At 37.5% G+C, this 27,983-nt stretch overlaps 1 protein-coding gene across 9 annotated transcripts in view; it reads right to left on the bottom strand.

The window, feature by feature from the left end:
• Nucleotides 1-5,106: 5,106 nt before the first annotated feature.
• Nucleotides 5,107-27,983, bottom strand: part of PRKAA1 (protein kinase AMP-activated catalytic subunit alpha 1) — a 28,402-nt gene continuing 5,525 nt past the window's right edge. For 4 of the 9 annotated variants that reach the window (XM_070774726.1, XM_070774723.1, XM_070774724.1 and 1 more), the window contains 8 exons: nt 21,066-22,972; nt 20,434-20,478; nt 16,898-17,042; nt 14,643-14,730; nt 12,282-12,506; nt 9,849-10,335; nt 9,612-9,738; nt 5,107-8,083 (listed from right to left, as the gene is read on the bottom strand). In XM_070774726.1, the coding sequence (XP_070630827.1) occupies nt 7,839-8,083; nt 9,612-9,738; nt 9,849-10,335; nt 12,282-12,506; nt 14,643-14,730; nt 16,898-17,042; nt 20,434-20,478; nt 21,066-21,176 (1,473 nt within the window). In that variant the 5' untranslated portion in view covers nt 21,177-22,972 and the 3' untranslated portion in view covers nt 5,107-7,838. The remainder of the gene's footprint in view (nt 8,084-9,611; nt 9,739-9,848; nt 10,336-12,281; nt 12,507-14,642; nt 14,731-16,897; nt 17,043-20,433; nt 20,479-21,065; nt 22,973-27,983) is intronic. The other 5 variants (XM_070774722.1, XM_070774725.1, XM_019982779.2 and 2 more) reach the window with 5 other exon arrangements.

Genomic DNA, 27,983 nt, shown 5'->3' with positions numbered 1-27,983 from the left:
CGGAGCGCTGGTGCCCACAGCTCGGGAGCGAGGGAAACTACGTCTGCGCAGGCTGAGTGCGCGTGGAGAGGACTTCGCTGGTGGTATCGCGAGGCCAATCCAGTCAGCAGGTAGAGGGCGGAAAACGACTTCTGGGGAAATCGAGGGCATTGACACGCGGCCCTCCCTGAAGGAATTTACAACCTAGTTGAGATCAGCCAGGCGCTGAGGACAGAGGCAAACCCGACTATAAAAGTATATGAGGGTGGGGAGAGGACCAGGGAGGGCCCTAGATCAACTCGGGGGGATGGGTCGGCGGGCGAGGGCGGCCGAGGGGGCAAAAAGTTGGATGCAGCGTCCCTAAAGAAGAAAGAACTATGACCCGAAAGTAGCTGTTTTGAAAAATAAAGTGGGAACGTGTAACACAGGAAAGTGTGTAGGAAATTGAAAAATTGAGATTGTTTTCAGTGTTGTTGTGGTTTCATTTTTGTAGACCAAGTTTTCTCAACCTCAAGGGTGTAACGTTTCCAACTGGATCATTCTTTGAGGCAGCGGGAGGGTGGGGGTGGGGGGTGACTCCCCTGTACGCAGCAGGGTGTTCAGCAGTATCCCTGGGCACTAGATGCCATTAGTATCCACTACCACCCCACAGACTGGTTTCAGATAGGAAAAGGAGTACGTCAAGGCTGTATATTGTCCCCCTCGTATTTAACTTATGCAGAGGACATCATGAGAAACGCTGGGCTGGAAGAAGCACAAGCTGGAATCAAGATTGCAGGGAGAAATATCAATAACCTCAGATATGCAGATGACACCACGCTTATGGCAGAAAGTGAAGAGGAACTGAAAAGCCTCTTGATGAAAGTGAAAGAGGAGACTGAAAAGGTTGGCTTAAAGCTCAACATTCAGAAAACGAAGATCATGGCATCTGGTCCCATCACTTCATGGGAAATAGATGGGGAAACGGTGGAAACAGTGTCAGACTTTATTTTTGGGGGCTCCAAAATCACTGCAGATGGTGACTGCAGCCATGAAATTTAAGACGCTTACTGCTTGAAAGGAAAGTTATGACCAACCTAGATAGCGTATTCAAAAGCAGAGACATTACTTTGCCAACAAAGGTCTGTCTAGTCAAGGCTATGGTTTTTCCAGTGGTCATGTATGGATGTGAGAGTTGGACTGTGAAGAAAGCTGAGCGCCGAAGAATTGGTGCTTTTTAACTATGGTGTTGGAGAAGACTCTTGAGAGTCCCTTGGACTGCAAGGAGATCCAACCAGTCCATTCTAAAGGAGATCAGCCCTGGGATTTCTTTGGAAGGAATGATGCTAAAGCTGAAATTCCAGTACTTTGGCCACCTCATGTGAAGAGCTGAGTCATTGGAAAAGACTGATGCTGGGAGGGATTGGGGGCAGGAGGAGAAGGGGACAACAGAGGATGAGATGGCTGGATGGCATCACTGACTCGATGGATGTGAGTTTGAGTGAACTCCGGGAGTTGGTGATGGACAGGGAGGCCTGGCGTGCGCGATTCATGGGGTCGCAGAGAGTCGGACACGACTGAGCGACTGAACTGAACTAAACTGAACTGAACCACCCCACCAGTGGTGACAACCAAAAATGTCTCCAGAAGTTGCCCAAAGTCCCTGGAAGGAAGATAGGTCCCCCTCCTCTGCCTCATTGAGAACCACTGATGGGAAACAGTGATTCTCCAAAGATGAGCCTCAGACCCCTGAGGGTCCTCAAGATCCTTTCAGAGTCACAAGTATTTGGGGGACTTCTCTATGGGTTAGAATACGCCTTGAAATGCAGGGGACACAGGTTCCATACCTGATTGGGAAACTAAAAATCTGTCATGCCACAGAGCAACTAAACCTGCACACCACAGAGTCTGTGCACTGCAACAACTGAAGCCTGCCTGCTCTGGAGTGCGAGCGTGACAGTGACAGATAGCACATGAGGAAATGAAGATCTTACCTGCTGCAACAGAGACCCAGTGCAGCCAAATAAGTAAATTTAAAAACAAAACTATATTTTCATACTATCATGACATCATTTACCTTTTTCATAATGTTGACATTTGCGGTAAGAATGGAAAAGCAATGGTGGCTAAAACCACTGGGACCTCAGTACAAATCAAGGTGGTGATACCAAGCTGTACTAGTGGTCATTCTCTCCTCAGTACACATTCATTGTAAGAAAAAGAAGATTCAGTCACTGAGTGTCCTTGAAGAAGCAGTAAAAATCAATTTATTAACCCTGAGTATACACATTTCTTTTTAATATTCTGTGTGACAAAAATGGGAGGTACAAAGTACTTTTACTTCATGAAGTATGATGTCTCAAGATAAAAGCTCTTGTGAGATTACATTATAAAAACACTTGTGAGGTTACATTATAAACAAACTTTTTTGTGGAATACAGCTTTTACTTAGAAGAACTGACACACCTGCTGATTATCCAGGCTTGGGTCTGACAGACAGTTTGAAAATGAAGGAAAGGCACCTGCTACATCAAGGAAAACAATTGACAGTGTTGCCAAAAATAAAATTCAAGAATTTAAACAAGAGATAGCTGGAGTAACAGCCAAGTTTGACCTTGGAGTACAAAATGAAGCAGGGCAAAGGCTAACCGTTTTTTCAAGAGAGCACACTGGTCATAGCACACACCCTTTTGCACAAGACATGACTCTATGTGTGGACAACACCAAATGGTCAATACCGAAATCAGATTGATTATATTCTTTGCAGTGGACAATGGAGAAGCTCTATACAGTTGGCAAAAAGAAAACCTGGAGTGGACTGTGGCTCAGACCATGAGCTCGTTACTGTAAAATTTTATATCCATGGAGTCACAGAGTCCAGACACAACTTAGTGACTAAACAACAACAAACCATTTTGGAATACTTGTATTTGCCATAATTATCTTGCCAGCTTCCTGGTGCTTCCAGATTTTTTTTTTTTTTTTTTGGCCACACTGCATGTGGGCATGTGGGATCTTAGTTCCCAACCAAGGAATGCACCCACAATCCCTGCAGTGGAAGCATAGTCTTTTCCTCTAGACTGTCAGGGAAGTCCCCAGACTTTTCTGATGAGACCAGTGGTGGTATCAAATGTGGTTTTCTTTTTTATTGTTGGATTAGATGTTTCCAAGATTTATAAGAACTGCAGAAGTGAACCAGTTTTTTCAAAATAATCAGTACACAATCGTGGTAGCCAGCCTCCAAGATAGCCACCTATGAGCCCTACCCCTTGCACTCACACTCTTGTGTAGTTACTTCCCACATCATACCAGGATTGTTCTCTGTTGCCTCAAGGATATAGTAGAAGTGATAGTATATCACTTATTATATCACTTCTGGTATTAATAAAAAGATACTACTATAGTGGTGGCAATGTCACCCCACTCCAGTACTCTTGCCTGGAAAATCCCATGGATGGAGGAGCCTGGTGGGCTGCAGTCCATGGGGTCGCTAAGAGTCAGACACGACTGAGCGACTTCCCTTTCACTTTTCACTTTCATGCATTGGAGAAGGAAATGGCAACCCACTCCAGTGTTCTTGCTTGGAGAATCCCAGGGACGGGGGAGCCTGGTGGGCTGCCGTCTATGGGGTCGCACAGAGTCGGACACGACTGAAGCGACTTAGCATAGCATAGCATAGCATAGTGGTGGCAGTGTTTCTTCATCTGGGTAGAGGTTTACATGGCCATGTTCATTGCAAACCTAAAACACTGAAAATTCATCAAAGGAAATATTTGATTTGAGCACTTTCCTGCATATGTTAGACCTCTATAAATATCTTTAAAATGTATGTATCTAGGGACTCAGAGCAGGATTTATGCCTTATGGTCACATTCATAGTGCTTGGTTCATAGTAGAAGATATACAAGAAGATATAGTTTGCAGAGTGAATAAGTCAATGGTTCTTGAAGCTGTACACCTTTCTAGGAGTCTATATCAAACCTCAAAACCCCCACCACTTCCCTACTTACTTTGCTCTATGATAATGCACCTATTGATATATTTAATAATTTCCCATGCTGCCTATATAGACAACATGATCATCTTCCAAGTTGTTGGACATTCTCTAAATTTGTCATAGTTAACATTTATTGTCATTCACAATAAATAGAACAATCTTTTTACAATAGAACAGTTCAATAAATATTGATTTTTCAGGCAAGAGAATTTCTCATACAATTTTGTTCAGTCAGGGTAAACATCTAGAGTAATTTATAAGTTCCCTAAAAGAACCACCCATGCATTGTTCATAACACTCTTTAGGACTGTTTTCTGTTGTTCAATTATCAGGTTATTTTAAAGATTCAGAATGTCGACAATCTAACACAAGCCAACAATGCCATATGGGATATAAGATTTTTTACTGATTGAATTCTAACAGTAGTGGAATTCTAACCAAATCCAATGTTAGCAGCCAAAGGTAACTGCTCTTCCATTATATATAACTTAATATTTTGTTCAGGTGTTTAATTTTTAGATGAAACAAAAGCTCACTAATTTAGATGAAACAAAAATCATAACATTCAAGTGCCAAAATCTGCTCAAGCACTATACTTTATATTTAGGCACACTGTTTAAAAGGTACACAGATGGTTGGCCATAACAAGTAACTTTTTTTTTCCACATAGTTTTCTCAGAAGTTCACCACATTGTAAACCAATGAAAAATCATATTTTTTATTATCCATTTTCTAAGTCAAAGTATTTGAAATTGTATCTTTAAGTATACCCTGGTCAAGATAAACGTGAACAAGCCTCAAAAATCTTGTACCACAAAGATTAATTTCTACCGTACTACCAATTTATAGTTATGTTGTATGTAGGCTTTGATTCATCTAGTGAAGAAAAGTCACAATGAAAATAGGATTTCTGTTATGGATGGGGGGACTCGGAAGGAGTTAAGGGGAAAAGATGTAAAGCACATTCCAAAGGTGCATGGAGTTCTCCATCCACCCATAGTCCACCAGTCATTCAGTGTGAATGGTATCACTGAAAGGCCAAAAGGGGAGGTGGGGGTAGGTGGCCGGGTGAGAGGTCAGGATTTTCTGTATAAAATGATTTAAAACTCTGAAAAACTACAAAGCCATCCAAAGAAAAAATATAATCGAAGTAAAAGCAATGGAGTTTATTTCAGTGAAATTACCTTAAATTAGATATATTAAGCTCCCCAGTCCCCCAACCTGGTAGAAAAGTTCCTCTCAGTGAGAAATCATTTATTTTAATGGCAAAAATTTTACATATCAGTAAAATCTGTTATTTAAAACTGTGTACAGTACATTTCTGGCAAATGCCTTATACATCTTTCAGTTGTCAAGACAAAGTAAAAATGTGGTTGCATAAAATCACAAAAAATATAAATTGCTGAAAAGATAATAAAAAAAGATTAAAAATCATTTGCATTGACTCCCTTACATCTTCAATTAGTAAGAATTTGCAAACAACAGTAAATTTGTGGAAACTGTGATGAAACCTTGACATTCTCAACTAAAAGTTGTCATTTCAAATATCCCAGCTTAAAAAGAACCTACTTCCAATAGTCTGTGTATTTATCATATTATTTGAACAAGTGCAATATTTAAGTATCCAAAGTAAAACTCAGTAACTTAAAGGAATCACAATAACTTAAAAAGAAGCCGTTTACAAAATTAACAATTTTTAGAAGGTCCTATTTAATTGGTTCCTCTTTTTGTTCCCCACTCCCCACAACAGGTCAGAGACATTACGTCTTAGCTCTATATACAAATCTGTAGCTTTAAAAATACAGTCTTCTGTTCTTAACATTAGGAACATAATGCTGCACTTAAGAGAGCCTACATGAAGACAGTATCTCCAAAACAGAGGGCCACATACAAGTTATAAATACAGTTTGAACTTATATTTAAATGGAACTCCTATCATTTTATACAGCTTTCCGATTCTAAGTTGACTAGAATAAGCCCTGGACAGAAGGAAGCAAGGTTTTCTCCTGAATTCAGTGCATGTTTCTAGGGATGCTGGAGCTACATCTACAACTATACAAGCTACCATGGCATTTGAGAGCGTTATTATCAGGTTACATCGGTGCCAAAAGCAATACTACAATACCAAGAGTCTTAAAAGGGGGTGGGGGTGGGGGGAGAGTTCTGCTGCAATGGAGAGAGGATACCAAAAAACCTCCAAGTTAAAATATAAGGCGATTATGAACGACAGTATTTTTTTATTAGCATACACATGACACAAATTGTATCTGAGGTGGCTAAATTTTTTCTTACACCTAGTATGTAATGCATTCCACTAAGAGCAAGAAAAAGAAATTATAAATCTGAGTTCTTATGAGGATTAAGCAACTTTGGGAAGTTCCCATAATGCTACTTTAAGTAATGAAAATCCAAAGCAAATGTGACTAGTTAGAACTGATTTGTTCCATATTTTATCAAAACAATAAGGTAATAGCTAAGAGACAACCAAATGCAATGTGTAAACTTTAGTTGGAGCCTGGTTTGAAATAAATTTGTATGACAATGAGGGAAATCTAAATATGCATGATTAGATGGTATTAGAGAATAGTATTATGGTTTTTTAGGAGAATGTCATTATTTTTTAGGAGATGCTTTAAGTTTTGAGGAGTGATGAGTCTATCTGCAATGTCAAAATTGTTCAGGGGAAAAAAGCATATATACACACATACATATACACATATATATATAACTGTATCTACATACAGATATATAGATAAATATGGCAAAATGTTAACAAGTATTGAATCTAAGTGGTAGATAACACATGTGATCATCTTACAGCCTTTCAATTTTTCTTCTAAAAAATGGCCATAATGAAATTTAGGAGAAAAAATCCTGTTTAAGCAGTTAACAGTTTGTAAGACATGTCCTATGCACTGAATCAATTTAAAAGGTACATGATTGAATGACCAGACATTCCTGCATACATGTAATACTGACTGACATGATTAGGAGAGAGGACTCTGTCAAATGTCAAACTAACCAATGATTTATTTACAGTATATGCAATGCAGCTCTTGTGACAAAAAGAGCAATTTATATACAGAATATAGTGGGGCAAATTGTAGAATTAAAATTAATGCCTGGAGTGTCTGAATATGTAAGTTCTGTATGTTTTTGCACTTACCAAACTAAAAGAAAAAAATTTAACTGTGTCAGGTATCTTTAATGTGACTTACCATATACTATAGAATATTAAGGAGAGGATATGGAAGAATCATCCAGGCTGTCCCTAATGTTGAAAATACTTGCTAAATTACGGAGCCCAGAAAACAAAATCACCTCTAAAAGTCTCTGGGGATTCTAGTCAAATATTTATTTCTTTATTCCCTTTTTGGCCGCACCACGCGGCATGAGGGATCTGAGTTCCCCCACCAGGGATCGAACCTGCACCTCCCTACGTTGGAAGCACAGAGTCTTAACCACTGGACTGCCAGGGAAGTCTCTAGGCAAATATTTATTGAATAAATCTTTGAAGCAAATATATAACACATCAACATGTAATTAACATATGAAGGCCTTTATGGTAAATTAATATTCTACAAAGCCCTGTATACACTAAATATAAAATAGCCAAAAAATCAAGTGAGCCTGAGAGACCTATAATTCATTGCGCATAGTATATTATTCTATATGCCTACTGAACAATGAACAAAATTGTCTTAATTCATTTTTGCACATTATGCTTTTAACTATTAATCATGTTTCAACCTCTGTGCAAACTGCATTCCAAAAGGCCAACCCTCAGTTATAATTACGTATAACTTGATTATACATGGAAGCATTTGGCTATGATTTATTATGCATGCTTATTGCTATCAAAGAAATAAGCAAAGTTTTAGGTTTACTGTGCAAGAATTTTAATTAGATTCGCGCACATCTCAAAAAATTCTATTGTGTGACTTCCAGGTCTTGGAGTTAATTCAACAGGAGAAGAGTCAAGTGAGGTTACAGATGAGGTAAGAGAAGCTTCTGAGGATTTTCCTTGAGCCTCAGCATCTGAATCATTCCTTTGGCAAGCTCGATAGTTGCTAACTGAGCCCGATCTCTGTGGCGTAGCAGTCCCTGATTTGGCTTCAGTAATTTCATCTGGGTAAAAAAAAAAAAATTCAATTTATTCTAATCCATGACACCCTTCCCAGAATTTTAACAGTATTTAATTTGCTTCTTTAAGTGAGACCAGCTATCAAGAGCATGTTTGTTTTGAATACTCCCTATAACAGAGGCAATGAATCTGTGTCATGCCACTTGCCTCTTTTACACACAGTAATGTAGTCCCCTGATGACTTATTAAGATTGCGTACATATTTGGCTACTCATCAGTCTTGCAATCCAGGATTAAGAGGTCAATGACATAATAATGAGGCTTAATAAACATCATTCACTAGCAACAAAAGTCAACCTTTCTATATTACAATAATAAAATAAATGCACTTAAAATTTGAATCTTGGAAATCATCTCACCTAACTCATTGCTTTATTGATAAGAAAGCATAAACCCCTAACAGTTAAGTGACTTGCTTAACAAGTGACTTAAGGTAACAAGTGAACAGAGAGGTAAATCTTGAAATTAAGTCTACTAACCCTCATCTCAGTGCTCTTACTTTGTCTTCATGTTTAAGATCTTATAAAAGAGCAACAATTCCAATGAAAAAAATCAAGGAAAAACTAAAATTAGGAACACAACATAAAAACAGTAAGTGGTCATTCAGTTGGTAAACCCTGGTACTAAAAAACCTAAGGTGACAAATTTAATCCAAATACAATGGAAAAAAAGTTAAACCCATTCTGTATCTCAAACTGTATTGTTACTACCATCTGGACATAAACAGACACACAGGTTTGGCCAACATATCATAGCTTAAAGCTGTGTCTTTCTGATACTATAGGTACTATCTTTGAGTTTATAAAGAAGACAAAGCCATGGGTAAATCTCGTAAGTGAACAAAAGTGGCAACATGTCTTAATTGACTTGGCCAATGAAGAATAGCCATAAACACGTCTACTTAGTTAAAGATTCTGTTTGTGAGAGAACATTTATATATACACAGCTGTGTGCATGCATGCTTAGTCACATCCAACTCTTTGTGACCCCATGGACTGTAGCCCGGCAGGCTTCTCTGTCCATGGGATTTCCCAGGCAAGAATGCTGGAATGGGTTGCCATTTCCTTCTCCAGGGGATCTTCCTGACCCAGGGAAATAACCCTGCATTGACAGGTGGATTCTTTACCTCTGAGCCACCAGGGAAGCACTGTGCTGTACTTAATTTTATTTTTTAAGTTTAATGCTATTGACTTTAACAGCAAAGTCAACATTTATCCTAAATAAAGCATTTCATCTTACCAAAATGAACTACAAGAAACAAAAATGTAACAAACTATCACTTTAGGATAAAGCTATATAAGGCTTTAAGGATTTTAGAAGATAGTCTTAAAAGGACAATAAACTATTTCCTAGATTCTCAAATATTCAAATCTAAAAGGTGCTTTTATGTTCTTTTGCTACTGAATTACGAAGTACAATTCAAGAAGCTTCAAAAGACTCAAAGATTTACTAAAATGCCAAATTAAGTAACAAGGTCTAATATGTTGTCTACGTTGTTCTGTGTGTACATACCATCAATACTTCGGAAATCCAATAAATACGTTCTACTATCCACTTGGTATAACTGCAGACTCATTTTGGAGTATGTACTTGTCACAGGATTCTTCCTCCGAACACGCAAATAATACGGGTTTACAACCTAGCGCATGGTATGGACAAAAACAAAGTGAAAAGGAATTCTTCTATAAAACATGGTAGACTACAGGTTTGTCAAATGTGCTAATATTCAGAATGCTCTTTCTTTCTTACCTTCCATTCATAATCCAGCTGTTTAATTGCTCTACAAACTTCTGCCATGATATCATTTGGCCGACTTTGACTTCTAATTCCCAAATGCCATTTTGCTTTCCTTACACCTTGGTGTTTGGATTTCTGTGGATTTAATTCATCAAGGGTATGGCGCGCCCTGGGAGTTTCAGCAACCAAGAATGGTACTCTTTCAGGATGGGGCCGAGTCAAGTGGTGATCGTCGAGAAACGAATCTGGTGGGCTCGTTGCCAAGTAAAAATCTTTGGCCTCGTTCATTATCCTCCTGTTATCTATTATGAGGTGGTAGGCAACTGCCAAAGGGTCCTGGTGATTTCTGTTATAAAGGCAGCTGAGAACCTCCTCCTCTGAGCATTCAAATTTTTCACATACTTCTTTTAAGGCTTCATCATCAATCATGGTTGAGCTATATGATGGATCCTCAGGAAAGAGATATTTTGGAAGGTCCTGTTTAAACCATTCATGTTCCCTGAGAGAAAATGGTAGCTGTCAGAAGGGTTTGGAGGAGAGATGAGACTGAAAGCAACTGTTTGGGGGAATTTATACTCATACAGTATTATCATTTATATTTATATTCATACTGTGTCATCGTTTTTTTTAAACAGATTTTTCTCTTTTGGCTCATGTTTCATTGTATAACAGAAATGCTCCAGCCTTACTTTGATAGTAAGAGGGAGACAACACTGCTGGAGCAACCAGGAAGAAGTGTCTAAACTTTAAATTTTTGGAACAAATGGCAATGACATGCTAGTGGTAAAGACCATCTTATTTCCAGCTCAGAAAAGAACAAAATTAGTCTGTGGCTTCCTCTTGGGATATAATGTTAAGTGAAAAAAATATATAACAAAAATAGACAGCTTTAACTCATTGAATGCTTACTATGTGGTAGATTTTAGGCTGAACGCTTCATATCTGTTATCTCACCTCATTTTCAAACAACTCCAATAAGATAATAATAATATCCCCTTATATTAATGAAGGAACTAAGGATTTCCTAATTTTATATATAAAGGGATTTTTTTGACTTGAATTATATAAAAATATGCTAAAACTAAAAATATTGAGAGGAAACACCCCAAAGAATAAAGATTATCTTCTGGATGTTGGAATTAAAGATCATTTAAATTCTCTAATGTTTTTGGTGTTTTCTAAGTCTTTTCCAATTGTCACATATTTCATTTAAATTGAAAAAAAATATGTAAAACACAAGAAAAACCACCTCTAACTAAGACATTCTGAAATATACATTTTAGAGATGGATCAGTCCTTTCCCTCTAGTAGTAAAGTCATGACCTGCCATTCGTTCTCTTTTTCAGTCTGCAGAATATGGACTAAATGGGAAGGAATTAAGCTTTTTTTTTTACTGGAGTATAGTTGGTTTACAATGTTGTGTTACTTTCTGCTGTATAGCACAGTGAATCAGTTATACATATATCCACTCTTTCCTAGACTCTTTCCCCAGATAGGTCATTACACAGTATTGAATAGGGTCCCCTGTGCTTATAACGTAGGTCCTTATTGTATATCTATTTTAGCAATCAAACTTTTAAGTTCTACATATGCACTTTCTTCTTCATTGCCCTAATATTTTTTTCTTTACTAGTCCCAGATACACATCTGATTTCTTTCATCCTTCTTCCATCTCAGAGAAATGTTCTATATAGCCATTAGAAGACCAAAAGAGAAATTACCATTAACGAAAAAAGGAAAGAAAATCAATGGTAGAAGAAACAAAGTTTGCAGTATTATCTTCATCAGAAATGACCTGCTCAAATTTGAGATTTGTCATCATCACTTTTGCCTTATTTAAACTATTAGGTTGAACCACATGAAACTGGCAATAATGGTAGACTTTTCTACTTATAAAACAGTAATTTCATATGTAATTCAATGTATACTACTACAAAAACAAACATGTCATTGACTGAATTAAAATGTTCTCATTCCTTGAGATGTACAAAAGGAAAAAATACAGTAACTTGTAAGATGAGAACTCAAACAGCAACATCCAAATTTACTATGAAAAAGTATGAGAATGTATAATAGTCAAACATGAAGCATATTACAGAAAATCTTAAAGAATCACTACTAAATCTAATACCCAACTAGGGTCCTTTTTATTTTTCATTACATCTTTTTTTTTTTAATTTAAAAAGTAATATAATGTTCACAGTTACAATTTCAAAACAAATAAAGAAGCATAAGCAAAAAGTGAAAGCCTTTCCTCCTCCTAATCTTACTTCCAATGGTAGCCAGTTTAGTATTTTTAAATATCAAGATAAAATAAGTTTGAGTCTATACACTGTTTTTAATATAAAAACGGGATTGCATTGTACAAACTGTTCTGCAAATTTCTCTTTCACTTGACTTATATCACTGATACTGTTAGATCTGACAATCAGATTGCTTTATCACCTGATATCTTTGATTGTGGCTCTCTTCATGGGATCCACCTGCAGCATATGTTTCAAAAGGCTAATCACAGAAGGATTTAAATATTGAGGGGTATAAAAGATCCCATCACATATCTTCTTAAAAAGAGTTGGCACGTGATCATCATCAAACGGAAGGGTTCCACATAATAAAGCATACAGAATAACCCCACTGCTCCATATATCTACCTCTGGACCAGCATACAATCTGCAACAGGAAATACCAACTGGGTTAAACAATCATTAGTAACTTAAGAGTCAATTAATTAATCATACATTTTAAATACAGATATTTTATAAAGAATTATTAGTCAGAATATGGTTTCTATAAGTCACTGCTATGTACTACACATAGAGATTCATTTAATTTTTTTTCTCTTTTTTTTTTTATTTTATTTTTTAAAAACTTTATTTCTTTGTTCTAATTGTTTTTTTACTTTTTTTTTTTCTCTACACATAGAGATTCTACACTAATTCTATCAGTAGTATCTTGGGAAACAAAAATTAAGAATTTTTTTAAAGTTACAGACTATAGCTAAAATTCTCTCCTTACTACCTTACAATTATCCTTTGTAATTAAATTATACTATTAAATTAAATTATACTACCTTACAAAATATCCAACTAATAGGGCCAAACTTTGAACAAATATATCATTACTGAATTTAAAACCACTGTTTTTTGGTTACAGATTAAGTGATCTTTCCTCAACTGGGAATGTTCTATAGTGATAGACTATAAACCCACTCTCCCCAATTACCCAAGACCTTATACCAAGGTAAAAGGGGCCGGAAGCTGTGGAATGAAGCCCAGCTTACTGATTTGCAGAGGACTTTAAACTCATTTGCATTGTACTATAGCCTGCTGACTTAACTGTTGTTGTTATTTAGTCGCTAAGTCGTGTCCAACTCTTCTGCGACCCAATGGACAGTAGCCCGTCAGGCTCCTCTGTCCATGGAATTCCCCAGGCAAGAATACTGGACTGGGTTACCATTTCCTACGCCAAGGGATCTTCCTAACCCAAAGATCGAACTCAGGTCTCCTGCATAGCAGGTGGATTCTTTACCGCTGAGCCAGTAGAGAAACCCTATTGGCATAACTAGCTGCAGACTAATTAGGTAACCCATTCAAAGTCTGGCTTCAGGGAAAGGGTTTCTTTAAATTGGTCAAATAAATTATTGAACTGACTAATAAATACTGTTTTGCAAGTAAAGGTTTCCATACATCTAGACCACACAGAAAGACCTTATCCAAACTGGGAAAACAGACTTCAGTAACGGCCCAATATATATATGCACAATTACATATCTTTTTGTTTAGTTAATTAACAACGCCCCCAGTATCCAGGTCCTGACTTGTCTTCTTCCCCAAATAATTTACACAGCCCACGTGAAATAATATTAACATTTCCCTGCTAATATAAAAAGATAATGATGAACCTTGATAAATCTAAAATTAGGTATTTTTGCCTTACTCATATCCATGCCTTAACACAAACATAATTTCTCTGAGTAGGCTAGGCTAGCTGGCTTATGAAAATAGAAAGAAAATACTACAACATTTCTGCATTCTAAATCAGGATGTAAGACATTCAAACAAAGAAATAAGGTTTGAATGAAAAGTTATTAAAAGTTAATTATAAAAACTAGTAAACAAACTTTAGCTTCTCTGTTTTCTATTTCAGTAGTATAACGAACAATTCCTCTTCAAAAAAGTAAATTTTACTGTCATCTAAACTATTCAAAAAGCTGCCTTATACTAAGATCTTCATGTTCTCAATGCTGGTAGTTAGTATAAATAAACTGAGAGACTAGAATTCTTATTTCAGTCTCTAGAAGATTTAAAGAATGAAAATTAAAAATAAATGAAATCTGAAGATTTTATCAATATTTCAGTCCAATTCCCCAAAGTACCTTATCATAAAAGCTAAAGCTAATTTGAAAAATTAAAGCTACACATTACACTTTTAATTCCTCATCTAAGCAAATAGTAAACCATTTCTTACTACTAGATATTTCTGCATTAGTCAAGTTTTTAATGTCTCACTTTTAAACTTGCTAGTTTTTAAGCCTTCAATGTCTTCCACCAGGGGAAAAAATGAGAGTACTCTCATTTAACTAATATTATATTAACTTGCAAACCAATATCCCCCTTTATAAATGGAGTTCTTAATCCTTATTCACTTATAATGTTTTATTCTTATAATAGAACACTTTTTGGATGAGAAAAGAATAAGCTTTAAATTTCTTTCACTAGAATTGAGTATTATACTATAGACTAACGAAGTCTAGGAGAAAAATATGATTACAAATATACTGGGCAGGGAGGAGGTGTCAAACACTACCTTCCTGAAATTACTTCTGGTGCAGCATAGTTGGGTGAGCCACAACTTGTTCTTAAAAATTCACCATCTGACATCATGTTTGAAAGACCTGAAAATGCACAAAATTCACCGCTCAAGATTTCCCAAGGACAAAAATAAAAACAAAATTCCATTAAACAATAAAACTGAGTTTGCATTAAAGTGATAAATCATCATTTTGTTCTTTTTTTCAACAGAATCCTACATCCTTTATTGTTCCCAAATATTTTGCCTTTATGCCATAAAACTTGTAACCTGTTTCAACAGTTAAGTTAGTGCAAGGTCAGGAGTTCAGTGAATACATATTAAGCTATTAGTGATTTTGCTTATTAGAATAAACTGGGCAAGTTTAAGATTCACAGACTTAGACAACAAACTTATGGTTGCCAGGTGGGGTAGAACAGCGGGAAGAGATAGGGAGTTTGAGAGCGACATGTATGCTCTTGCTATATTTATAATGGATAACCAACAGATCCTACTGCAGCACAGGGAAGTAGCTGGATGAGAAGGGAGTTTGGGGTAGAATGGATACATGTATATGTGTGGCTGAGTCCCTTTGCTGTCCACTTGAAACTATCACAATATTGTCAATTAGCTATACTCTAATATAAAATAAAAAACATTTTTAAAAAATGACATGTTTTATTAATAAAGAAATTACTAGGAAAAAATGTAGACTGGAATTAAAATTCAAAGTTTCTATTAACCCCTGATCTGATTCTTAAAAAAAAAAAAAAAAGTAATTTTTAATATCCAAGTTCCTTCATAGTTCTACTACAAAAATAAAAAACTCAGGAATTCCCTGGCAGTCCAGTAGTTAAGACTCAGTGCTTTCACTGCTATGGCTCAGGTTCAATTCCTGGTCAGGAAACTAAGATCCCACAAATCACAGTTCAGTTCAGCTCAGTTCAGTCGCTCAGTCGTGTCCGACTCTTTGCGACCCCATGAACCACAGCACACCAGGCCTCTCTCCATCACCAACTCCCAGAGTTTACTCAAACTCATGTCCATTGAGTCAGTGATGCCATCTAACCATCTCATCCTCTATCATCCCCTTCTCCTCCTGCCTTCAATCTTTCCCAACATCAGGGTCTTTTCAAATGAGTCAGCTCTTCACATTAGGTGGCCAAAATACTGGAGTTTCAGCTTCAACATCAGTCCTTCCAATGAATACCCAGGACTTATTTCCTTTAGGATGGACTGGTTGGATCTCCTTGCAGTCCAAGGGACTCTCAAGAGTGTTCTCCAACACCACAGTTCAAAAGCATCGATTCTTCGGCGCTCAGCTTTCTTTATAGTCCAACTTTCACATCCATACATGACCACTGGAAAAACCATAGCCTTGACTAGATGGACCTTTGCTGGCAAAGTAATGTCTCTGCTTTTTAATATGCTGTCTAGGTTGGTCATAACTTTCCTTCCAAGGAGTAAGCGTCTTTTAATTTCATGGCTGCAATCACCATCTGCAGTGATTTTGGAAATCACAGGTGCAGCCAAAAAAAGAAAACTCTGCTTCCTCAAAAATACAATGAATAAAAATAATGACAACTAAAGAATAAGGAAGTCAAATAATTTAGTCAGTTATTTAAAAAAATCTCAGTAGCTCAGAGCTGTTGGGAACTATTTAGTGAATCTCTAAAATAGATCATATATACAAAACTGAAGAAAATAAAATTTATAAGCATCTCCTCTGATCTGAACTGAAACTAAGCAAGAGAGAGTTGCAGAGATTCATTTTTATCTTAGGTTTAATGTCAATGGCAATTTATATAGGAAAACAAATTTATTACATTTTCCTCAAGCTGAAATTATGCTTTTCTATTATTTAAATACTTTACTTTCATTTTTTAAAAATAATTTTGTTCACATAGTTTGCCTTCTGGCTTTCAAAGTCCGAGTAACTTCATCCCAGTCTCTTTCCTCTTGCTCCATAGTTGATCAAAAGAACACATGGAAATAGGTTGCTAACTTCTCCTTCACAAATAATGGTCTTTTTTCAGATGATGTCGCTAATGCTGCGAATTTAAATTGTTTGTCTGCCTAATGTAATAAAAGTCAGTTTTAAAGACATAAAGCTATGAAAAGAGAATTCCTTATTTTTACTCCTTTTCGTATGCTCCTAGACTAATAGTGAGGATATACTACTTTGGGATATTCAGTTGATTATATGCAAGTTACCTGAAGAAACCTACTGATGTTTGTTAAATGAATATATGAAACTATAAAAATCTCCTTACCAAAATCAGCTATCTTTGCATTCATGTGTGCATCAAGCAGGACGTTTTCAGGTTTCAAATCTCTGTGGACCACCATATGCCTGTGACAGTAATCCACACCAGAAAGGATTTGTTGGAACAGTCGTCGACTTTCTTTTTCATCCAGCTAAGAAAAAGCAGAGAGGCAACTTAAAGGTGTATCTTTCAAAAGAAAGTAGTCTATCTATAATTCTCTAGCCTATAAAACTGTGAAAATGCAAGAGCCTTCCAAATGAACCTCACTCATGAGATGCTTTTCAAATGGGGAGGTGGTACAGACCGCACAAAACAGAAATGCTAGGAGGATCTTAGAACTCAAATCGGTAACTCAATTTTCTCATATTATCACTCTCATGACTATACTCTAATAGCTTGTTCTCATCTAAATATCATGTGCTATTTCGAATAATTTCAATTTTTACTTGAAACTAGGCATGTTTTCTCCTATAAATTACAAATACTTACTCTTTGATTCTTTTAACAAATATTTATTGAATACCTTCAATGTGCCATGCACTGTTTTAGACACTTGTGATATAGCAATGATAAAAAGAGGCCCTAATCTAGTTAAAGACAACAGACACATAAATAAAAAGAGTAAGAGTGTTCTGGAGAAAAACAAAGCAGGACAAAGGCACAGAGAATTATGTTGGGGTGGGGAATACTGGTTTGAACCATATGAGAAAGCAACATTTAAGCATCGTTGATGAATTAGCAAGCAACCATGTTATCCTAGCTTCTGAAATAAAAGGTGTTTTAATTAAAAAAAAAAAGAAAAACCCTAATTCGTTTGTTTTATAAAATAGAGTGAAAGTGAAGGTTGCTCAGTGTCTGACTCTTTGCGACCCCATGGACTATATACAGTCCCTGGAATTCTCCAGGCCAGAATAGTGGAGCGGGTAGCTGTTCCCTCTCTAGGACATCCTCCCAACCCAGGGATCAAACCCAGGTCTCCTACATCGTAGGCAGATTCCCAGCAGGGAAGTCTTTATAAAATATAATAGCATTTATCTTTACTCTGCTTACTGAAAAAATTATATCTTATGCTGTACTACATTTTTAAAAATATTTTTTAAAAACATTTTTTAAAAACTTCTCTTTCCATTTATCCACATTTTCTTATTTTATGATTTTTTTCCATAAGTGAAAACCATTACTTGGATATGCCTGCTCCCAAGAAGTCATATTTAATAAATAAGCTATTAATCCTCTAGATAAAGGACGCTAACATGCAGTTCTTTAACACAGGTCACAAATTAGCATTCTAAAACCAGGTTCCTATACCTTAAATGGTAATAGATAATCTGGAAGATGAACCAGTAAATTCTTTTGAAAACAAAACCAAAACTATCAAAGAGATAAGAGATACCCTTCCTCAAGAGCAGGTAATAATGATTAGCAATCTAATTTACTTCTAGAAGAAATATAAGTTCATTTTCTAATACAACTCCATATATAAATATACTAAATGAAAAGAACAATGTGTTCTAAATGTGAAAGAGAAGAAAATTAACTGAGTGAACAAAATACAAGCAGTAAAATAACTAGTTAGGCTACAAAAATGAAAATTATATTCGATACTATATTAATACAGTACAAAGGATCAAGGAGGGGAAGTCTATAAAGAAAGACTAGAAAAGTGAAAGCATATTTAAACATGGAAGATGGAACATCACTAAGATGACAGCATATAAAGACAAAAGAGCAAGAGAAGAGATGGCAGTAATTGAGGGGAGTCACTAAGCAAAAGGGTACGTGAACAGTGATAAAGACTTGGCTAACCACAGAAAGCTGGAACCCAAGCCTCTAGAGGTGGAACTCAATGATAAACTCATCTGCACACAGACTTCTTGAAGGGCTTAGATAGAAGTGTTGGGAATTTCTGATGGTAGAAGTGAGAAATGGACTGGAAACAGGACAGCTGATTGAAGAAAGAAGTTTTAAGCTCACCACCCTTACTGAGGAATAAAAGCCATGATTTACTCTTTAGTAAGGAAAGCTGAGTGCCGAAGAATGGATGCTTTTGAACTGTGGTGTTGGAGAAGACTCTTGAGAGTCCCTTGGACTGCAAGGAGATCCAACCAGTCCATTCTAAAGGAGATCAATCCTGGGTATTCTTTGGAAGGACTGATGCTAAAGCTGAAACTCCAATACTTTGGCCACCTCATGCGAAGAGCTGACTCATTGGAAAAGACTCTGATGCTCAGAGGGATTGGACACAGGAGGAGAAGGGGACGACAGAGGATGAGATGACTGGATGGCATCATCGCCTCAATGGACATGAGTTTGAGTGAACTCCGGGAGTTGGTGATGGACAGGGAGGCCTGGCATGCTGCGATTCATGGGGTCGCAGAGTCGGACACGACTGAGCGAGTGAACTGAACTCAACTGAACTGAAGGCTAAACCAGCCCTGTTCCTCAAGGACACTAGAACAGGAATGAGGCACCACATGGAGAACATAGGGCTTAAATGAAAGTCAGCATAGGAATCAGTGAGCCTTCTGGACCTTTCTCCATTTAGCTCACAAAGCACTGGCAGCTAAGCTCACACCCTCAAGGAAACTGGAAGGTTTCTTCTGGAGCAACTATCTCAGCAAGGAAAAAATATTGTTTATTATTGACATTTGGTGTTCCCTAGTAAACAGACAGGTCCCTACCCATTCAACCAATGGGAAGGTCCATCAATTAATAAATTCCATCCTCCTGACCTTGGCATTTAGAATTTCACTCTCAAATATGAGTGGACAACCCACAATCACCAGATATCTAAGCAAGGGTCATGCACAAAAGACAAACACCAATAAAATGAACAGAAAAAAGCAGGGAACACAGAAGGTACAGAAGCAATGAAGGAAAGAAAAGAAAAAAAATTTTAAAGAAATTGGCATCCTCAAACAGATGTTTATTATCTTTGTGGAACAAAAAAATAGGCTATTTAAAGAAAGATGACTTCAGAAAACAAGAAAGAAAGAAAAAATGACAGCTGGAATTTTAATATGCAATGGGTAAAATTGAGCACAATTTCCATAATGTAAAACAAAATGATCAGGACATGAAAAATGGAAAAGATAAGAAGGCAAGACACCAATTCAACTTGTGTCTTTTCCCATTTTTTAGGCAGAACATTGGTGCCAGGGATGGGGGCAGGGGGTTGGTAGAGGAAGCAGGGGGTGAAAAAGACAAGTGAAAGAGCTGAAATTGAAATGAATCATGTCAAGAAATGGTAAAATAAAAATTAACTTTGTTAATGATTTTGATTTTGATGAAAGTGAACAGATATACTACGCAGAACAAATGAATGAATGATATAAAGAACTTTAGATTGGGAGGGAAAACAATTGGCTTCTTAGTGCTTGATGAGGCTCCTCCAAAAGAGGTTTTTGCATACCACATACTCTGGGTATGAGAAAAAGTACAGTAGGGGCAATGTTCTGTTTTTGTATCTGTAACTTAAGATACTGTTCAAAATGTCTTCTAAAATTCCTTCCAATTCTAAATTCTTTAAGTCTAATTCCTACCTCCTTCATGGAGCCTGTTCTTTCTACTCCAGGTACATCAGATTTCTGAAACCAAAAATGAATGCAATTTAAATGTGGCTAGGGGTTGACTGTTGGAGAAGGAAATGGCAACCCACTCCAGTGTTCTTGCCTGGAGAATCCCAGGGACAGAGGAGCCTGGTGGGCTGCCATCTCTGGGGTCGCACAGAGTTGGACACGACTGAAGCGACTTAGCAGCAGCAGCAGGGGTTGACTAGCAAGGCCCAGATTTCTAAGTATTAAATAATATGTTTTTTAAGGATTAAATACATACTTTAAGATATATATTACAAGTATTCATATGCCCCAGAAGCTAAGTCTGAAGATCCTGAGTTCTAGGGTCTCAATCTAATCCTATCACTGATAAATCAAGTGACCTTGAGCAAAAAAAAAAAAAAATCCGTTGAGTCTCAGTTTCCATATCTGTGTAAGTAGGCTAAGGATATAATCTTTAAGATCTAGCTCTAACAAGTCTATGATTCTAAGCAAATATGTGACTAAGGGGACTGGTTATTAAATAGAACTCTTAACAGAATTGCTTTCTAATATTCTGATGCTCATAAAGGATAAGGGGAGTTACAAAATATATACAGGATTAAATCAGAACTGCTTACCCTTCCATTTTTACAGATATAATCAAATAGCTCTCCTCCTGAGACATATTCCATCACCATGAAAATATCAGATGGTGTACTGATGACCTGGTACCTGGTGAGAGAAAACATTATCTACCAGTATTAAAACATGTATATTCATTCACTCAATAAATATCTACTAAGTGCCTATAATACACCAGGCACTGTGCTAGAGGCTGGGAAAACTGCAGTGAACAAAACAGATTCTCTGCACTCACGGAGTTTATTTTCCAGGAGCCAGGAAACAGACACTAAATAAAAAAGCAATATCTCAGGTGGTGGAACATGCTATGAAGAGAAATAAAGCAAACTAAGGGAAGGAAATCTTTCATACAGGGTGTTCAAGGAAGGCCTCTCTGATAAAGTAACATGTAACAGAGCCTAATGCAAATCAGGGAACAAACCATGCCATTACCAAGAAGGTGAACCAGGCAGAGGGAAGAGCAAGTGCAAAGGCCCGCAGGGGGAAGCCTGCCTGGCATGTCTGAGCAATAGTAGGAAGGCTAGAGCTGAGTAAGCTGGGAGAGAGAAAACAGGATGTGGGGTCAAAGAGGCAACTGGTACCAGAGGACACAGAACCTTACAAAGCCATGATGAGGCTGTGGCTTTTATTCTCTGGCAGAGAGACAGCTAATGAAGGTTTTAAGCAAAGCAGTCATGTGGCCTGGCCGATTAAAAGGGTAATAACTTTGACTGATGGTGGCAATGTGAAGAACTGACTGGGCAGTAGGGTAGAAGCAGGTGGCTATTGCAATAGTCCATGAGAGAAATGAAGGGGGCCCACACCGGGTTGATGACAATGAAGGAACTGGAATCAGATCCTAGATATACTTTTGCAGGAAGAGATGGAATGGAGGTTGGGAAGTGAGAGAAATAGTAAAGTTAAGGATAGTTCCTAAGTTTCTGCCCTCAGGAACCAGATTATCACCTGAGATGGTAAAAACTGTGGAAGACCAAGTGTGAGAGGGTAATAAAGAGTTCAGGTTTACCCATACCGAGTTTCACGTGCCTCGTGGGCACCCAAATGGAGATGTAAAATATAGCGGGAATAGGAGTCTGCCATCCAGGAATGGGTTTCAAAGCAGGACACGTATACTTAAGGGCTGTCGGCACAAAAATGGTATTTAAAACCATGGCACTTCAACAGATTAGAAGAGGTGAGAGTGAAACAAATTTTGAGTCAGCCAGTTCAATACAAAAACCTAAACGGTTTTAATTTACAGTCTGCATAATAAAGCCAAGCAGTAAATAAGTTATCTGTAGACCCTACAACTGGCAACTGTAAAACAACAGAAATACTACTGCCTTTTGAAATCTGGATTTCTAAAGTTCTATTTATTACTTGTTTTATCAGATAGAACCAGTGTAGGGGAGTGAGGGACAATTTCTACTGTGTTGTCTCGATGAGGCTAACTGATACCACGTGGAAATTTGGAGGTCAGGAGTTTTTGTTTTGTGAATCATTGTTGGTTCTATAGCAGTAGGGGGGCACTGAAAGTCATCTATCAAAAGGGCATCAGCTCAGAAAATAAGAAATATAGCAGCTGATAAACACAAGGGCTAAATGTGGACTCAGGCTTAAGTGACCATGAGTGGGGTTAGATAAATACATGAATAGGAAGAACTTCTAAAACTCTCAGGAATAAAATGAAATGTCACTCAGCTTTCTCACTTGTCAGATTAAGTAGGATAACAAAAATGATGAAAACATGATATGACTATATTTAATATAATCAGATCTTACAGTTTAATTATATGAGGATGCCTGAAAAGCTTGAGGTTCTGAATTTCTCTGCGGATTTTTCCTACTACATCAAGGCTTCGAATCTTCTGCCGATTCAGTATCTTCACAGCAACTTTATGCCCAGTCAATTCATGTTTGCCAACTGTAGGAGAAATAATTTTAATAAATTAGTGCCAGGTTTGGTTAATAACATATTTAGAACTATTCTAAGAGTAGAAATCTTAGCATTCTCCAAAAATACTTAATCAAGTCCAAGTTCCTTCCAGTTCTGCCTGATTTACCCCTGAGTGTTTAAGAGTGATTAAGTATGGGCTTCCCTTGTGGCTCAGATAGTAAAGAATCTGCCCACAGTATAGGAGACTCAGGCTCAATCCCTGGGTTGGGAAGATCCCCTGGAGAAGGCAATGGCTACCCACTCCAGAATTCTTGCCTGGAGAAGTCCATAGTCAGAGGAGTTTGGCAGGTTAGAGTCCATGGGGTTGCAAAGAGTCAGACATGACTGAATAACTAATACTTTCACTTTCAAGTGGGAAGACACATAAGAAACTACTGTGGTTTTTTCCAGAAAAGAAAGTTGGAGGGCTAAGCCAGAGAGAAAGAAAGCAACTTCTTTATTGTTCTCTACCTTTTTATACTTTTAAATTCTCTTAATTTACTTTTTAGTTTTTAATCTGTCATACATACAAATTGAGCTTTTCTCTCTTGGTGTGCAGTTCTATGGATTTTAACACGTGGAAATTGGTGTCATCACTGTTATAATCAGATACAGAACAGTTTCCTCATTCCAAAAACCTCCCTCATGTTAAAGACACACTTTCTCTATAAGCCCTTGAACCTTTTAAATTTTGGTTCATGAGCATGTAGTTTCTATTTTTTTAAATAAGAAAAAAATTTAAGTGATTACCTTTCCATTTTGAATGTTATACCCAGATAATCAATGGTTATAACAGAATTTAGACATTTTTTAATAGTGGCAAAGTCTTTTCTAAGGGTCTAGTGGAGAATTTATATTCCAACAAAATCAAGAAGTAAGCCAAGATGGTATTCAGTAAAGAAGGGGTCCAATATAGGAGAAAAAGAAAATGACTCCCAGGAAGTTAAGGAAGCAAAGTCTGAAGCAACAGCTGTGTGGAAAGCTCTCTAGTTACTAAACTTTGACTTGAACAAGTTAAATTATTTCAACTTTGTAGTCAAAATAACAATACTACATACCCCATAGGGTGACATGAAGTAGGGCTTGTAAAACACTTTCCATCATGCCCAGCACAGTAATTTCTTCATGAAAAAACGATGACTATTACTATTTAAGGTTATTTATTTTCCATTGCTCCCAAATGTCTCCCCTGTTCCTAGCTAATCAGTCCTAAAATTTCTGATTAATCCTGTATAGCCAATTTTATCTCAGCTTTTTGATTTGTCCTTTTTATAGTTAGATTCAGTGCCATGCCTTTTTCCAGGTCCACAGTAAGTACTAAACAATAGCTTCTCTGCTGGCTCAGACATCTGCCTGCAATGCAGGAGACTGGGGTTCGATCGCTGGGTGGGATCAGGAAGATCCCCTGGAGAAGGGAATTGCTCCCCACTCTGGTATTCTTGCCTGGAGAATTCCATGGACAGAGGAGCCTGGCAGGCTACAGTCCACAGGGTCACAGAGTCGGACACAATTGAGCAACTAACACTTTCATTTTTTTTTCCAAATAGCTGTAATTTCTATGCACCTGGCTTCTATCCCCATAAGCTTCAATCTTACTAACCTGCTCCATCCCCCGCTCCCGCCAACACCAGAGATTCCTAGCTTCCAAAGTTCAACCCAATTCCTGACTTTGGTTAATTTTCAACATGATATTGCTAGATGTATATACACAAAGTAAGATTTCACTTACTACCCAAAAACTATAGAAACATTTATTCAGTCACAGAAGAGCACAGAGGTAAAAATAGGTTTATCTGACTTAATTTGAAATCAGATTTTTTAAATGATTACTATTTTTTTAAACATATAAATCTAATTGGTTTATAATACATAACATAATTAAGGTATACAACTCAGTAGTTAATATTCATGACATACCCACTTTATAGCCAAACATACTGCCTCTAACTCTCCCAAGCCTGGAAGACTAGCAATATTAGCAACACTTTACAAGTAACTGAAGTACAGGAAGATGAAATAACCAAGATGAAATAACTTGCCCAAAGTTACATAGCTAGTGACTGACAAAACAAAAATGTCTGTCTCAAAAACTTGTCCTTTTTCCAAAAATGGTATGTGAAATGTGATTATTTTTTAAAAGATGATCTTCAAAAGAATATTACATATATAATAATACTAAATAAATATCCTTTTAATAAAAGATATAGAAGTTGAACATGTAAGAGGAACCCTTGATTCACAGTCTTATAATTTTGAAAAGAATAACAGATTGAATTCTCCAAACTAATAAGACTTACTCTAAAACTTCATTCATTTATTTAAGAAATAGTTATTGAGTACCTGCACCCACTATGTGCCACGCACTTGCTACTATGACCTTTCTCCTGTATGAGAAAATAAATCCACTCTAATAGGCTTCCCAGGTGGCTCAGACGTAAAAAAAAAAAAGAAAATCTGTCTGTTAATGCAGGAGACGCAAGTTCAATCCCTGGGTTGGGAAGATCCCCTCAAGTAGAAAACTGGCAATCCACTCCAGTATTCTTGCCTGGTAAATTCCTTGGACAGAGGAGCCTGACAGGATACAGTCCATGGGGTCACAAAGAATTGGACACCACTGAGGAAAATCCCATGGACGGAGGACCTGGTGGGCTGCAGTCCATGGGGTCGCTAAGAGTCGGACAAGACTGAGTGACTTCACTTTCACTTTTCACTTTCATGCACTGGAGAAGGAAATGGCAACCCACTCCAGTGTTCTTGCCTAGAGAATCCCAGGGACGGGGGAGCCTGGTGGGCTGCTGTCTCTGGGGTTGCACAGGGTTCAGGTCGGACACAACTGAAGCGACTTAGCAGCAGCAGCAGAGCAACTAAGAATACATGCACATGCAGTAAAAACCTGCTTCTTATCAATTTTAATGTTTTATAACAAGAGACCAAAAAAGACATTTTATTCATTCTATTAAATCTGTTTAAAAGTTACTCAAAAATCTACAACTGATCCTTGAACAACTCGGGTTTGAACTGCAAGAGTCCACTAATACTATAATTTTTTTCAGCAGATAAACATTTAGCCCTCTTATCCCTAGATGTAGAACCCAAGGGTATAGAGGGCCCACTATACTATGTCACTTAATAAAAAGGACTTGAACATCTGGGGCTTTTGGTATCCTTGGGGGCTCCTAGAAACAACCCCTCCAGTATTCTGAGGGGTGACTGCATCATAAGACAAAAATGAAGAGCATAAAACTAAGCACATAGGGAATTCCCTGGCGATCCAATTGTTAGGACTCAGGGCTTTCACTGCTGGGCCTGGGTTTGATCCCTGGTCAGGGAATTAAGATCCTGAGAGCAATGCACTGCAGCCAAATAAATAAATAAAAGCACATAAAATATAATGCAAGTGTACTGGGTTGAAGAGTGTCCCCTCTTCCCCACAAATTCACATCTACCATCACCACAGAATGGGATATTATTTGAAATCAGGGTTTTGGGGGGCATAGTTAGTTAAGGATCTCAGGATAAAATCATCCTAGATTTAGGGTGGGCTCTATATCTAATAACTGGTGTCCTTATAAGAAAAGGAGAGAACACAGGCACGCACACATAGAGGTGACCACGTGAAGACAGGCAGAGACTGGAGTTTTGCTTCTACATGCCAAGGAACACCAGGAGTCACCAGAGGCTGGAAGAGGAAGAAAGATTCTCCCCTAAAGCGTTCAGAGGGAGTGCAACTCTACTAAACCCTTGCTTTCGGGACTTCTGGTCTCCAGAACTCCAAAATAACTTGTTTTAAGTCACCCAGCTTTGTGGTACTGTTACCACAGCCCTAAGAAACTGACAGGCTTAGGACGTGTGCTCTGTTGTGTTTAGTCGCTCAGTCGTGCCCAACTCTTTGCAACCCCACGGACTGTAGCCCACCAGACTCCTCTGTCCATGGGGATTCTCTAGGCAAGAAATGGAGTGGGTTGCCATTTCCTCCTCTAAGGGATCTTCTCAACCCAGGGATCAAACCCGCATTCCCTGAGTCTCCTGCATTTCAGGCAGATTCTCTACCACAAGCCACGTGGGAATCCCTAGGTTTATGATAGTCACATCGAAATCAACAAGTTAACAAGGGTAATCTTTTTTGAAAACAGATTTTTCTGAACTGTACTACATGTGTCCACGCATTCTTAAATGGAACACATGATGACAGGGACCACAGGGACATCATGGGAGTTACTTCTCTAGATAGCACTTCTTGCTCCCAGGCTATTATGGGCCAGATCCTAGGGTTTTCTACTTTTTGAAGTTGTGTTTCATCCTTCACGGTCTATCAGGAGTCAATTCACAGCCTCTTCTCCAATGTTCTAATTTCAAGAATTCTAATTTTCAATGGGCTAGAAAAATCATAAAACTAAAATTATTAGAATAAATTTTCTAAAGTATGCTTTACAAAACACTAGGACTGGAGACTCTTCATGGGAAAAGATTTCAAAATCAAGTGGTCTTGGAAAGGGTGTCTCCTCTCCTTTTTAGAAACTTATTATGCATATTAACACAGTAACACCGATAGAGCCCTACTGGAAAGAAACCCATCAAGTGTTTAATCTGGTATTTCCCAGTCTTAACTGGATACAGGTTTTTCCTCCAAGGTTTGAAAACAATGTCCCAACACTGAGAAAGAGAAGAGTGAAAAAGCTGGCTTAAAGTTCAACATTCAGAAAACTAAGATCATGGCATCTGGTCCCATCACTACATGGCAAATAAATGGGGAAATAGTGGAAACGGCAGCTGCAAAATCACTGCAGATGGTGACTGCAGCCATGAAATAAAAAGGCACTTAATCCTTAGAAGGAAAGTTATGACCAACCTAGACAGCATAAAAAAAGCAGACATTGTCAACAAAGGTCCATCTAGTCAAGGCTATGGTTTTTCCAGTAGTCATGTATGGATGTGAGAGTTGGACTGTAAAGAAAGCTGAGTGCCAAAGAACTGATACTTTTGAACTGTGGTATTGGAG

Source organism: Bos indicus, chromosome 20, assembly GCF_029378745.1.
Source record: "Bos indicus isolate NIAB-ARS_2022 breed Sahiwal x Tharparkar chromosome 20, NIAB-ARS_B.indTharparkar_mat_pri_1.0, whole genome shotgun sequence".
NCBI lineage: Eukaryota > Metazoa > Chordata > Mammalia > Artiodactyla > Bovidae > Bos > Bos indicus.
This window is presented reverse-complemented; position numbering and strand designations above follow the sequence as displayed.